This window comes from Budorcas taxicolor, chromosome 16 (genome assembly GCF_023091745.1).
Source record: "Budorcas taxicolor isolate Tak-1 chromosome 16, Takin1.1, whole genome shotgun sequence".
Classification (NCBI taxonomy): Eukaryota; Metazoa; Chordata; class Mammalia; order Artiodactyla; family Bovidae; genus Budorcas; species Budorcas taxicolor.
In genome coordinates, this window is record NC_068925.1 from 78,465,690 (window position 1) to 78,481,330 (window position 15,641).

The 15,641-nt window shown below is 43.4% G+C and overlaps 1 protein-coding gene across 1 annotated transcript in view; it reads left to right on the top strand.

The window, feature by feature from the left end:
* Positions 1 to 15,641, top strand: part of PTPRC (protein tyrosine phosphatase receptor type C) — a 132,093-nt gene that overhangs the window by 90,088 nt on the left and 26,364 nt on the right. The window contains exons 14-15 of the mRNA XM_052654011.1: positions 11,623 to 11,731; positions 12,339 to 12,373. Coding sequence (XP_052509971.1) covers positions 11,623 to 11,731; positions 12,339 to 12,373 — 144 coding nt within the window. The remainder of the gene's footprint in view (positions 1 to 11,622; positions 11,732 to 12,338; positions 12,374 to 15,641) is intronic.

A 15,641-nucleotide genomic window follows, 5' to 3' on the forward strand; every position in this document is an offset into this window, starting at 1 on the left:
TTTTTTAAAGGACTCGTGATTAGGTCATGCTCACCCAGAACAGTCTTGGTGTCTTCTAGTGGGAAAGTCCCCGCTGACTTGAGGCTGGGGTTTGCTCTGCAGCTTCTTTGTCATAGTGCCTACATTAGTGGTTGATGAGATAACCGAGACTGGAAACCTTGGGCACCATCTGGAAATTCTCCTCACCACCCATCTCCTTCAAAGCACCCAGGCTTCTCAGCCCACGCCCACCTCAAATGTATAATTTCTGTATTGCCTTAGAAACATGATTTAGGAGGGTTGAATTTGTTTCCTCACCTACAAGAGTAAGAATGCTAGGTCTCTGCCCATCTTCATGAAGCGCAGTGACCACAGCAGCGGTAGTGAACCCTGATGTAGATAAAGGTCCTCCACTCCCACCATCAGTTCAGTTCAGTCCCTCAGTCGGGTCTAACTCTTTTTGATCCCATGGACCGCAGCATGCCAGGCTTCCCTGTCCATCACCAACTCCCGGAGCTTGCTCAATCTCATGTCCACCGAGTCCATGATGCCATCCAACCATCTCATCCTCTGTCATCCCTTTCTCCTGCCTTCAATCTTTCCCAGCATCAGGGTCTTTTCCAGTGAGTCAGTTCTTTGCACCAGGTGGCCAAAGGATTGGAGTTTCAGCTTTAGCATCAATCTTTCCAACGACTATTCAGGACCGACTTCCTTTAGGGCTCCCACCATGCACAAAGTCAATTCGTAATCCGTCACCGTAATCTCTCTCTTGCCATTACCCTGGAATCCCTTGATCCTGGAACCAACGTCCATGACCAACAGCCTTTTTTCTCTCCTGGCTCGTCATTTCCCTCCCCTGCTGGATAGGTCTCGTCGGCATGCGGTGTTTAAAAGCAAACAAGCGGGAGCAAGTGCAGTATCTCTCCTGACCCCGTTTCCTCTTCAGCTGCCGCCCGAGTTCTCCACCCGCACACCTGTCAAGAGCAAACCTCCTTTCATCCTGCTTTCATGAGAGTCCCTTTGCCGGCTGCATCTTTTCCTCCCACTTTTTAACCCTGCATGTCTCAGGACTGAGTCTTGGGACTTCTGTCCACTTTTACTTTCCGGGTTAATCATTCAGTCTTCACAGCTTTAAGCAACAGCTGTGTGTTGGAGACCCTCTGTCCAGTCTCAGGCCCCTTCTAGCCGGCTTCCTACTTGGCACCTCCGCTTGGGTGTCTACTTGTCCTTTCAGACTCTCAAATCCCAAACTGAGCTTCGGTTCCCCTCTCAGGGCTGCTCCGCACAGCCTTCGTGGTCTTCACTGATTGTGGTGCTGTATGACTTCTTTCTCCTAACACCTGCGCTGCCAGCCTCATCTGAGCCACTGTCAAATTCTGCCTGGATGATAGTACTTTCAACATGGGGGTGATACAAATCTGTATAATGCCCAAGTCACAGTTTATTTCTCCTCTACTCAAAATCCTGCAGGTGGTACAGATTTAACTCAAATACCAAGGTAAGCAGGCATTCCCTGGAGGCCCAATGGCTCGCGCTCTGTGCTCTCTCTCTGGAGGGTGTGGGTTCCAGCCCTGATTGGGGAGCTAAGATCTTACAAATATAGTGGTGCAGCAAAACAACAAACAAGCAAACACACACACACACACACACACACACACACACACACACACACACACACCCCAGTGTGACCTTAAATGCTTCACAATCCCCTCCAATCTTACCCTTGCCCTCTGCTGACTCATTCTCAGCTGGCATCTCCTGATGCCCATCCCTCTCCCCTACTCCAGCCTCAGGGGATTCCTGCTGCTCCTTGGATGCTAGGTGTGTGCCTGCCTTAGGCTCTCACCTAATCCAACCTGTGCCGGAACAAGCATCCCCCAGATACCTGTCCAGCTAACTCCTCACCTTCTCAGTTCAGTTCCGTTCAGTTCAGTCACCTAATTGTGTCTGACTCTTTGCGACCCCATGGATTGCAGCACGCCAGGCCTCCCTGTCCATCACCAACTCCCAGAGCTTGCTCAAACTCATGTCCATGGAGTTGGTGATGCCATCCAACTATCTCATCCTCTGTCGCCCTCTTCTCCTCCTGCCTTCAACCTTTCCCAGCATCAGGGTCTTTTCCAATGAGTCAGTTCTTCACATCAGGTGGCCAAAGGATTGGAGTTTCAGCTTCAGCATCAGTCCTTCCAATGAATATTCAGGACGGATCTCCTTTAGGATGGACTGGTATGATCTCCTCAGAGTCCAAGGGACTCTCGGGAGTCTCCGCCAACACCACAGTTCAAAAGCATCAATTCTTTGGCACTCAGCTTTCTTTCCAGTCCAACTCTCCCATCCATACATGACCACTGGAAAAACCATAGCTTTGATTAGACAGACCTTTGTCGGCAAACTAATGTCTCTGCTTTTTAATACGCTGTCTAGATTGGTTATAACTTTTCTTCCAAGGAGTAAGCGTCTTTGAATTTCATGGGTGCAGTCATTATCTGCAGTGATTTTGAAGCCACCAAAAATAAACTGTGTCTCTGTTTCCACTGTTTTCCCATTTATTTGCCATAAAGTGATGGGACCAGATGCCATGATCTTAGTTTTCTGAATGTTGACCTTTCAGCCAACTTTTTCACTCTCCTCTTTCACTTTTATCAAGATGCTCTTTAGTTCTTCTTTGCTTTCTGCATAAGAGTGGGGTCATCTGCATATCTGAGGTTATTGATATTTCTCCCAGCAATCTTGATTCCAGCTTGTGCCTCATCCAGCCTAGCATTTCTCATGATGTACTCTGCATAGAAGTTAAATAAGCAAGGTGACAATATACAGCCTTGACATACTCTTTTTCTGATTCGGAACCAGTCTGTTGTTCCATGTCCAGTTCTAACTCTTGCTTCCTGACCTCAAGAGGCAGGTCAGGTGGTCTGGTATTCCCATCTCTTGAAGAATTTTCCATAGTTTGTTGTGATCCACACAGTCAAAGGCTTCGGCATAGCCAATAAAGCAAAAGTAGACGTTATTTTTTGGAACTCTCTTGCTTTTTTGATGATCCAGCAGATGTTGACAATTTGATCTCTGGTTCCTCTGCTTTTTCTAAATCCAGCTTGAACATCTGGAAGTTCATAGTTCACGTACTGTTGAAGCCTGGCTTGGAGATTTTGAGCGTTACTTTACTAGTGTGTGAGATGAGTGCAATTGTGCAGCAGTTTGAGCATTCTTTGGCATTGCCTTTCTTGGGATTAGAATGCAGACTGACCTTTTCCAGTCCTGTGGCCACTGCTGAGTTTTCCAAATTTGCTGGCATATTGAGTGCAGCACTTTCACAGCATCATCTTTCAGGATTTGAAACAGCTCCACTGGAATTCCATCACCTCCACTAGCTTTGTTCGTAGTGATGCTTCCTAAGGCCCACTTGACTTCACATTCCAAGATGTCTGGCTCTAGGTGAGTGATCACACCATCGTGATTATCTTGGTTGTGAAGATCTTTTTTGTACAGTTCTCCTGTGTATTCTTGCCACCTCTTCTTAATATCTTCTGCTTCTGTTAGGTCCAGACCATTTCTGTCCTTTATCGAGCCCATCTTTGCATGAAATATTCCCTTGGTATCTCTAATTTTCTTGAAGAGATCTCTAGTCTTTCCCATTCTGTTCTTTTCCTCTCTTTCTTTGCATTGATTGCTGAGGAAGGCTTTCTCATCTCTCTTTGCTATTCTTTGGAACTCTGCATTCAGGTGCTTATATATTTCCTTTTCTCCTTTGCTTTTTGCTTCTCTTCTTTTCACAGCTATTTGTAAGGCCTCCTCAGACAGCCATTTTGCCTTTTTGCATTTCTTTTTCTTGGGGATGGTCTTGATCCCTGTCTCCTGTACAATGTCACAAACCTCCATCCATAGTTCTTCAGGGACTCTGTCTATCAGATCTAATCCCTTGAATCTATTTGTCACTTCCACTGTATAATCATAAGGGATTTGATTTAGGTCATACCTGAATGGTCTAGTGGTTTTCCCTACTTTCTTCAATTTAAGTCTGAATTTGGCAATAAGGAGTTCATGATGTGAGCCACAGTCAGCTCCCCGTCTTGTTTTTGCTGACTGTATAGAGCTTCTCCATCTTGGCTGCAAATGATATAATCAATCTGATTTCAGCATTGACCCTCTGGTGATGCCCATGTGTAGACCCTTCTCTTGTGTTGTTGGAAGAGGGTGTTTGCACTGACCAGTGCATTCTCTTGGTAAAACTCTATTATCCTTTCTCCTACTTCATTCTGTACTCGAAGGCCAAATTTGCCTGTTACTCCAAGTATCTCTTGACTTCCTACTTTTGCATTCCAATCCCCTATAATGAAAAGGACATTATAGGGTGTTAGTTTTTTTGGGTGTTAGTTCTATAAGTTCTTGTAGGTCTTCATAGAACCATTCAACTTCAGCTTCCTCAGCATTACTGGTGAGGCATAGACTTGGATTATTGTGATATTGAATAGTTTGCCTTGAAAATGAACAGAGATCATTGTCATTTTTGAGACTGCATCCAAGTATTGCATTTTGGACTCTTTCGTTGACTACTCTTTTGATTGCTACTCCATTTCTTCTAAGGGATTCTTGCCCACAGTAGTAGGTATAATGGTCATCTGAGTTAAATTCCTCCATTCCAGTCCATTTTAGTTCACTGATTCCTAAAATGTTGATGTTCACTCTTGCCATCTCCTGTTTGACCACTTCCAATTTGCCTTGTTTCATGGACCTAACGTTCCAGGTACCTATGCAATATTGCTCTTTACAGCATCGGACTTTCATCACCAGTCACATCCACAGCTGGGCATTGTTTTTACTTTGGGTCCATCCATTGATTCTTTCTGGAGTTATTTCTCCACTGATCTCCAGAAGCATATTGGGCACCTACCCACCTGGGGTGTTCATCTTTCAGTGTCTTATCCTTTTGCCTTTTCACACGGTTCATGGGGTTCTCAAGGCAAGAATACTGAAGTGGTTTGCCATTCCCTTCTCCACTGGACCACATTTTGTCAGAACTCTCCACCACGACCCATCTGTCTTGGTTCGCCCTACATGGCATGGCTCATAGTTTCACTGAGTTAGAAAGGGCTGTGGTCCATATGACCAGACTGGTTAGTTTTCTGTAATTGTGGTTTTCAGCCTGTCTGCCCTCTGATGGAGAAGGATAAGAGGCTTATTGGAGCTTCCTGGTGGAGAGACTGATTGAGGGGGTAATTGGGTCTTGTTCTGGTGGGTGGGACCATGCTCAGTAAATCTTTAACCCAATTTTCTGTTGATGGGTGGGGCTGTGTTCCCTCTGTTATTTACCTGGGACATAACTATGATGGAGGTAATGAAGACAATGGCAACCTCCTTCCAAAGGTCCCATGATGCACTGCTACACTCAGTGCCCCCAACCCTGCAGCAGGCCACTGGCAACCCACGCCTCTGTGGAGACACCTGGACACTCACGGGCAAGTCTGGGTCAGTCTCTTGTGGGGTCACTGCTCCTTTCTCCTGGGTCCATATGTGCAGAAGGTTCTGTTTGTGCCCTCCCAGAGTCTGTTTACCATCTGAGCCACCAGGGAAGTCAGTATTGAAATCAGACTGATTATATTCTTTGCAGCCAAAGATGGAGAAACTCTATACAGTCAGCAAAAACAAGACTGGGAGCTGACTGTGGTTCAGATCATGAACTCCTTATTGCCAAATTCAGACTTAAATTGAAGAAAGTAGGGAAAACCACTAGACCATTCAGATATGACCTAAATCAGATCCCTTATGATTATACAGTGGAAGTGAGAAATGGATTTAAGGGATTAGATCTGATAGACAGAGTGCCTGATGAACTATGGACGGAGATTCATGACACTGTACAGGAGACAGGGATCAAGACCATCCCCATGGAAAAGAAATGCAAAAAAGCAAAACGGCTGTCTGAGGAGGCCTTACAAATAGCTGTGAAAAGAAGAGAAGCAAAAAGCAAAGGAGAAAAGGAAATATATAAGCACCTGAATGCAGAGTTCCAAAGAATAGCAAAGAGAGATGAGAAAGCCTTCCTCAGCAATCAATGCAAAGAAAGAGAGGAAAAGAACAGAATGGGAAAGACTAGAGATCTCTTCAAGAAAATTAGAGATACCAAGGGAATATTTCATGCAAAGATGGGCTCGATAAAGGACAGAAATGGTCTGGACCTAACAGAAGCAGAAGATATTAAGAAGAGGTGGCAAGAATACACAGGAGAACTGTACAAAAAAGATCTTCATGACCCAGATGATCACGATGGTGTGATCACTCACCTAGAGCCAGACATCCTGGAATGTGAAGTCAAGTGGGCCTTAGGAAGCATCACTACGAACAAAGCTAGTGGAGGTGATGGAATTCCAGTGGAGCTGTTTCAAATCCTGAAAGATGATGCTGTGAAAGTGCTGCACTCAATATGCCAGCAAATTTGGAAAACTCAGCAGTGGCCACAGGACTGGAAAAGGTCCATTTTCATTCCAATTCCAAAGAAAGGCAATGCCAAAGAATGCTCAAACTACTGCACAATTGCACTCATCTCACATGCTAGTAAAGTAATGCTCACAATTCTCCAACCAGGGTTCAGCTTGAACCATGAACTTCCAGATGTTCAAGCTGGTTTTAGAAAAGGCAGAGGAACCAGAGATCACATTGCCAACATCTGCTGGATCATGGAAAAAGCAAGAAAGTTCCAGAAAAACATATATTTCTGCTTTATTGACTATGCCAAAGCCTTTGACTGTGTGGATCACAATAAACTGTGGAAAATTCTGAAAGAGATGAGAATACCAGATCACCTGACCTGCCTCTTGAGAAACCCATATGTGGTCAGGAAGCAAGAGTTAGAATTGGACATGGAACAACAGACTGGTTCCAAATAGGAAAAGGAGTATGTCAAGGCTGTATATTGTCATCCTGCTTATTTAACTTCTATGCAGAGTACATCATGAGAAATGCTGGACTGGAAGAAACACAAGCTGGAATCAAGATTGCTGGGAGAAATATCAATAACCTCAGATATGCAGATGACACCACCCTTATGGCAGAAAGCGAAGAGGAGCTAAAAAGCCTCTTGATGAAAGTGAAAGAGAAGAGTGAAAAAGTTGGCTGAAAGGTCAACATTCAGAAAACGAAGATCATGGCAACTGGTCCCATCACTAGATGGGGAAACAATGGAAACAGTGTCAGACTTCATTTTTCTGGGCTCCTAAATCAATGCAGATAGTGATTGCAGCCATGAAATTAAAAGACACTTACTCCTTGGAAGGAAACTTATGACCAACCTAGATAGCATATTCAAAAGCAGAGACATTGCTTTGCCAACAAAGGTCCATCTAGTCAAGGCTATTGTTTTTACAGTGGTCATGTATGGATGTGAGAGTTGGACTGTGAGGAAAGCTGAGCACCGAAGAATTGATGCTTTTGAACTGTAGTATTGGAGAAGACTTTTGAGAGTCCCTTGGACTGCAAGGAGATCCAACCAGTCCATCCTAAAGAAGATCAGTCCTGGGTGTTCATTGGAAGGACTGATGCTAAAGCTGAAACTCCAGTACTTTGGCCACCTCATGCAAAGAGTTGACTCATTGGAAAAGACTCTGATGCTGGGAGGAATTGGAGGCAGAAGGAAAAGGCAGAGGATGAGATGGCTGGATGGCATCACCGACTCGATGGATGTGAGTTTGAGTCAACTCCAGGAGTTGGTGATGGACAGGGAGGCCTGGCGTGCTGCGGTTCATGGGGTCGCAAAGAGTTGGACAGGACCGAACAACTCAACTGAACTGAGCTGAGAGTCTGTTTCCCCTGTCCTGTGTACAGTCTGGAGGCTCTATGGTGGTTAATGGCGAACTCCTCCAAGAGGGTTTATTCCACACCCAGGTCTGCTGCTCCCAGAGCCCCTGCCCCTGCGGCAGGCCACTGCTGACCCGGACCTCCTCAGGAGACGTTCACACACAGCTCTGGCTCAGTCTCTGTGGGGTCTCTGAGTCCTGGTGCTCACAAGGTTTGTTTGAGCCCTCTGAGTGTCTCTGGTGGGAATGGGCTTTGATTCTAAACGTGAATTTGCCCCTCCTACCATCTTGCTGGGGCTTCTCTGCCCTTGGACGTGGGGTATATCCTCACAGTTGCTCCAGCGCCATGCAGCCGACGCTCCAGTCTTCATCATCTTTCAGCCTACTTAACTGTTCTCTTGTTTATAGTATATATTGTTAACTGCCTTTCCTCCCAGAACATCAGTCCCATGAGTACAAGGATCTTTGTCTGTCTCATTCTCTGAGGCATCTTAAATACTTAAATCAGTGACACACACTAAGACCCAAAATATTTTGGGTGAATAGTGAATAATAATGAACTCCTTATTACCAAATTCAGACTTAAATTGAAGAAAGTAGGGAAAACCACTAGACCATTCAGGTATGACCTAAATCAAATCCCTTATGATTATACAGTGGAAGTGAGAAATAGATTTAAGGGCCTAGATCTGATAGAGTACCTGATGAACTATGGAATGAGGTTCATGACATTGTACAGGAGACAGGGATCAAGACCATCCCCATGGAAAAGAAATGCAAACAATCAAAATGGCTGTCTGGGGAGGGCTTACAAATAGCTGTGAAAAGAAGAGAGGCGAAAAGCAAAGGAGAAAAGGAAAGATATAAGCATCTGAATGCAGAGTTCCAAAGAATAGCAAGAAGAGATAAGAAAGCCTTCTTCAGCAATCAATGCAAAGAAATAGAGGAAAACAACAGAATGGGAAAGACTAGAGATCTCTTCAAGAAAATTAGAGATACCAAGGGAATATTTCATGCAAAGATGGGCTCGATAAAGGACAGAAATGGTATGGATCTGACAGAAGCGGAAGATATTAAGAAGAGGTGGCAAGAATACATGGAAGAACTGTACAAAAAAGATCTTCATGACCCAGAAAATCATGATGATGTGATCACTCATCTAGAGCCAGACATCTTGGAATGTGAAGTCAAGTGGGCCTTAGGAAGCATCACTACGAACAAAGCTAGTGGAGGTGATGGAATTCCAGTGGAGCCGTTTCAAATCCTGAAAGATGATGCTGTGAAAGTGCTGCACTCAGTATGCCAGCAAATTTGGAAAACTCAGCAGTGGCCACAGGACTGGAAAAGGTCCATTTTCATTCCAATTCCAAAGAAAGGCAATGCCAAAGAATGCTCAAACTATCGCACAATTGCGCTCATCTCACATGCTGGTAAAGTAATGCTCAAAATTCTCCAAGCCAGGCTTCAGCAATATGTGAACCGTGAACTCCCTGATGTTCAAGCTGGTTTTAGAAAAGGCAGAGGAACCAGAGATCACATTGCCAACATCCGCTGGATCATGGAAAAAGCAAGAGAGTTCTAGAAAAACATCTATTTCTGCTTTATTGACTATGCCAAAGCCTTTGACTATGTGGATCACAATAGACTGTGGAAAGTTCTGCAAGAGATGGGAATACCAGACCACCTAACCTGCCTTTTGAGAAATCTGTATGCAGGTCAGGAAGCAACAGTTAGAACTGGACATGGAACAACAGACTGGTTCCACATAGGAAAAGGAGTATGTCAAGGCTGTATATTGTCACCCTGCTTATTCAACTTCTATGCAGAGTACATCATGAGAAACGCTGGACTGGAAGAAACACAAGCTGGAATCAAGATTGCCGGGAGAAATATCAATAACCTCCGATATGCAGATGACACCACCCTTATGGCAGAAAGTGAAGAGGAGCTGAAAAGCCTCTTGATGAAAGTGAAAGAGGAGAGCAAAAAAGTTGGCTTAAAGCTCAACATTCAGAAAACGAAGATCATGGCATCCGGTCCCATCACTTCATGGGAAATAGATGGGGAAACAATGGAAACAGTGTCAGACTTTATTTTTTGGGCTCCAAAATCACTGCAGATGGTGACTGCAGCCATGAAATTAAAAGATGCTTCCTCCTTGGAAGAAAAGTTATGACCAACCTAGATATCATATTCAAAAGCAGAGACATTACTTTGCCAACTAAGGTCCGTCTAGTCAAGGCTATGGTTTTTCCTGTGGTCATGTATGGATGTGAGAGTTGGACTGTGAAGAAGGCTGAGCGCTGAAGAATTGATGCTTTTGAACTGTGGTGTTGGAGAAGACTCTTGAGGGTCCCTTGGACTGTAAGGAGATCCAACCAGTCCATTCTGAAGGAGATCAACCCTGGGATTTCTTTGGAAGGAATGATGCTAAAGCTGAATCTCCAGTACTTTGGCCACCTCATGCGAAGAGTTGACTCATTGGAAAAGACTCTGATGCTGGGAGGGATTGGGGGCAGGAAGAGAAGGGGACGACCGAGGATGGGATGGCTGGATGGCATCACGGACTCGATGGACGTGAATCTGGGTGAACTCTGGGAGTTGGTGATGGACAGGGAGGTCTGGTGTGCTGCGATTCATAGGGTCGCAAAGAGTCGGACACAATGGAGCAACTGAACTGAACTAAACTGATGTCTCGACACTATGCTACTGTAGATCCAACTTAGCCTCAGTTTACTAATTAGGGGTGTAGATACAAAGATAATAAGGGTTGTGGCCAAGGTCCCAATCAGGAAGTGGTGGATCTAGGCTGGGAGCCCAAGAGGTTTGTATCCAGCACTGAGACCCTGATGTCTCCACATTATTTCACTGGACTTTCACCGTAGATGAACAGTATTACCTACTTGTTCAGGACAAGAGATATTTCCAATAAGCGCTCTTTTCTCTGCCCTTCTTCCAAGAAAGGATGTGGTTTCACATTAAACCTTTGTAAAAACTCATGTCAGGATAAGTCTAATATCAAGTGTAGAATAAAATAATTTTGTCCTGTGGTTAATTGATTTTATACCTCAATAAACAGGTTTATCTCATGTAGGGCAATGACCTTTCTGATCCCCTTAAGAAGCTAGCTAGTTCTGCACAATCCATTCTGAAGGAGATCAACCCTGGGATTTCTTTGGAAGGAATGATGCTAAAGCTGAAACTCCGGTACTTTGGCCACCTCATGCGAAGAGTTGACTCATTGGAAAAGACTCTGATGCTGGGAGGGATTGGGGGCGGGAGGAGAAGGGGACGACAGAGGATGAGATGGCTGGATGACATCACTGACTTGATGGACATGAATCTGAGTGAACTCCGAGAGTTGGTGATGGACAGGGAGGCCTGGTGTGCTGCGATTCACGGGGTCGCAAAGAGTCAGACGCGACTGAGCGACTGAACTGAACTGAACGGAGTTCTGCACATGAACTATAGGAGGTTATCTCTGAGAATCGTAAGTCGATTACCTATTTGATCCCTTTCTAAAGGAGTGACCAAAAGAAAGAGAATTAAATCTAAATGGTAGTGTCTCATAAATGGACATTATTTAGTAGAAAGGAAGAGAATTGATCTTCCGTACTATGAATTCTTAAAATATAAAATATTTTATTGGTTCTGAACCAATAAATGGGTGAGATATGGGCAAGACACTACAAAATCAGAAACATCCTGTCTTTGGTCTCATTATAAAAATTACAGTTTTTAAAAACTTCAAAAGAAATGAAAGTGTTAAAATGTAAGTACTTTAAAAGTGATTTCTCAACGAATCCAGCAACATGTTTGACATAAGCTCTCTTCCTGTGTTCTTTTTCATTCCTAGACAATGCTAACGCAGTCATCATATTTTTGGTATTTCTGATTATTGTGACATCAATAGCCCTGCTCATTGTTCTCTATAAGATCTATGATCTGCATAAGAAAAGATCCAGGTAAGAGTTGATTTCAAAGTGAAAAGATAATAATAGTAGTTATAATGATGAAAGTCCCATTTATGAGGCCAACTTGGAACCAATTAAGTGGAATTCAGAGATGACAGTAAGAAGTCTAGGACATCATTAACCTTTGATGAAAGACTTTCCTATGGTCTTATTGGTTTATATTAAATGTTATTTTTTCTATGTTTACTAATAATGGGATAGATTTCCTTCAGTAATAACCAATGAAAAGAATGTGTCTGTTCTTTTAGTACGAAGTGGGTCATAGGTATCTAGAAGTGACAATGGAGAGAAATATATTGGGAAGCATATACATTCCTCTAGCCAGGAACAACTGCACTTTATGAAAATCAAGAAGTTCCAAACAAAAAAAATGCGGTCACTTCTCTGAGACTGACCAACCTCCCATGGTCGGTTCCCCAGCCCCTACCTCTCTTTCCCCTCCCCCCCGCTTGATGCCTTCTTACCCCCTCCCCTCTTTCCTTTCATCCTCCCCATCTCTACTTCCTCCTTCCCCCAAGATGTTCATCAAATATAAATTGCTTGCCAACTGAATTCTGTTTCTTAAGAGTATGCAAACTTACATGTCTTATCTTTACAGCAATTTAGATGAGCAGCAGGAGCTAGTGGAAAGGGGTAAGTGTGCACGTTTTTTTAACTGGCGAATATCTCCCTTGTTTTATATAATAATTCAACATTTTAAAAATCTAACCTGGACTTCCTCTGTGATAAAATTTAAATTCATGGATGTGTTGATTTAACCAGCAAGGATCTGTACCTTCTCAGAGTGTGCCAAAAACTATGGCAGTGACAGGTCACAGACTCTGCATTTAAAATTTTAGGGTCTAGCAGAGGAAGACAGACGCAGACAACTATGGTAGAATTTGCTAGATGCCGCAGGCACGGGCTGTGTACAGTGCTGTAGAAGATAGAAAGCTGTCTGTGCAGAAGGCAAGAAGCTAGGTCTTCTCAGGTGGTGGGGAATCATTAGACCAACAAAGGAGCATGATGGAAGAGCAGATGGAAGGTCACACAGGCAGGGAGGTGGCAAGTGTGTTCATGTCCCTGAAAGGGTGGGACAGGGGCCGTTCCCACTAAAGGCACATTGACAGACACGACAAAAGACCGCACCCTGACTTTGGAAATGAAAGCATATTTCATCTTGTCTCTCTCTCTCTTTTTTTTCCACTTTTACTGTACTCTTTTCAGTTCTCTTTAAACATGTGTTTTTTGATCCAGTAAAATGGGGATGGGGTTAAAGAAGTTGATACTGTGTTTATAATCAAGAAAATGATTTGGTTTTGTGTACTCAAGATAGCAAACATTTCAGAACCCCTCTCTTTGGTTTTAACTTGTCTTGGAAAGGGTCAAGGAGCATTTATCTCAGAGTTGCCACAGATTACCCCTTGGAGTGGTTAGAACTTACCCAAATCCCATAAAACCTCCAAGGTGGCCCTAGGTCAGGATGAATGAATGCCAGGAGCTCTAACCATCCAAAGGAACACGTGAACATGGACAGTTTGATAGTTGTGATTGGATAGAAGATTTCCACAGTCAAAAAGCTAAATATAACCCTAATGAACATTTTTTTCATCTGATAAATAGGGGACATTAACATGGATACTAAAAGAAATGCTGCTAGATGTACATGGTTAGGAGTAGGAACATAACTTTCAACACATGTGGCAGCTTATAGTCTCTTAAGATTCTGAAACTTGTTTGTCAGTGTCCATATGCAATTATAGCTCTTTACTTTAATATATTTTGTTCTTTCGTAAGTTATTTTGCAATTTTGGTATATAATGAGTTTCATACTCTGATGGTGTAAAAAATGAACGCAGTCTGTTTACACTCAAGTATGGGAATGGCAAGCCACTTCAGTGTTCTTGCCTTGAGAACCCCATGAACAGTATGAAAATGCAAAATGATAGGATACCAAAAGAGGAACTCCCCAGGTCATTAGGTGCCCAATATGATACTGGAGATCAATGGAGAAATAACTCCAGAAAGAATGAAGGGATGGAGCCAAAGCAAAAACAATACCCAGTTGTGCACGTGACTGGTGATAAAAGCAAGATCCGATGCTGTAAAGAGCAGTATTGCATAGGAACCTGGAATGTCAGGTCCACAAATCAAGGCAAATTGGAAGTGGTCAAACAAGAGATGGCAAGAGTGAACGTCGACATTCTAGGAATCAGCTAACTAAAATGGACTGGAATGGGTGAATTTAACTCAGATGACCATTATATCTACTACTGCGGGCAGGAATCCCTCGGAAGAAATGGAGTAGCCATCATGGTCAACAAAAGAGTCCGAAATGCAGTACTTGGATGCAGTCTCAAAAACGATAGAATGATCTCTGTTCGTCTCCAAGGCAAATCAATATCACAGTTATCCAAGTCTATGCCCCAACCAGTAACGCTGAAGAAGCTGAAGTTGAATGGTTTTATGAAGACCTACAAGACCTTTTAGAACTAACACCCCAAAAAGATGTCCTTTTCATTATAGGGGACTGGAATGCAAAAGTAGGAAGTCAAGAAATACCTGGAGTAACAGGCAAATTTGGCCTTGGAATGCGGAATGAAGCAGGGCAAAGGCTAATAGAGTTTTTCCAAGAAAACGCACTGGTCATAGCAAACACCCTCTTCCAACAACACAGGAGAAGACTCTACACATGGACATCACCAGATGGTCAACACCGAAATCAGACTGATGATATTCTTTGCAGCCAAAGATGGAGAAGCTCTATACAGTCAACAAAAACAAGACCAGGAGCTGACTGTGGCTCAGATCATGACCTCTTTATTGCCAAATTCAGACTTAAATTGAAGAAAGTAGGGGAAACCGCTAGACCATTCAGGTATGACCTAAATCAAATCCCTTATGATTATACAGTGGAAGTGAGAAATAGATTTAAGGGCCTAGATCTGATAGATAGAGTGCCTGATGAACTATGGAATGAGGTTCGTGACATTGTACAGGAGACAGGGATCAAGACCATCCCCATGGAAAAGAAATGCAAAAAAGCAAAACGGCTGTCTGGGGAGGCCTTACAAATAGCTGTGAAAAGAAGAGAGGCGAAAAGCAAAGGAGAAAAGGAAAGATATAAGCATCCGAATGAAGAGTTCCAAAGAATAGCAAGAAGAGATAAGAAAGCCTTCTTCAGCAATCAATGCAAAGAAATAGAGGAAAACAACAGAATGGGAAAGACTAGAGATCTCTTCAAGAAAATTAGAGATACCAAGGGAATATTTCATGCAAAGATGGGCTCGATAAAGGACAGAAATGATCTGGACCTAACAGAAGCGGAAGATATTAAGAAGAGGTGGCAAGAATACATGGAAGAACTGTACAAAAAAGATCTTCATGACTCAGATAATCATGACGATGTGTTCACTAATCTAGAGCCAGACATCTTGGAATGTGAAGTCAAGTGGGCCTTAGAAAGCATCACTACGAACAAAGCTAGTGGAGGTGATGGAATTCCAGTGGAGCTGTTTCAAATCCTGAAAGATGATGCTATGAAAGTGCTGCACTCAATATGCCAGCAAATTTGGAAAACTCAGCAGTGGCCACAGGACTGGAAAAGGTCCGTTTTCATTCCAATTCCAAAGAAAGGCAATGCCAAAGAATGCTCAAACTACCGCACAATTGCACTCATCTCACATGCTGGTAAAGTAATGCTCAAAATTCTCCAAGCCAGGCTTCAGCAATATGTGAACCGTGAACTCCCTGATGTTCAAGCTGGTTTTAGAAAAGGCAGAGGAACCAGAGATCACATTGCCAACATCCGCTGGATCATGGAAAAAGCAAGAGAGTTACAGAAAAACATCTATTTATTGACTATGCCAAAGCCTTTGACTGTGTGGATCACAATAAACTGTGGACAATTCTGAAAGAGATG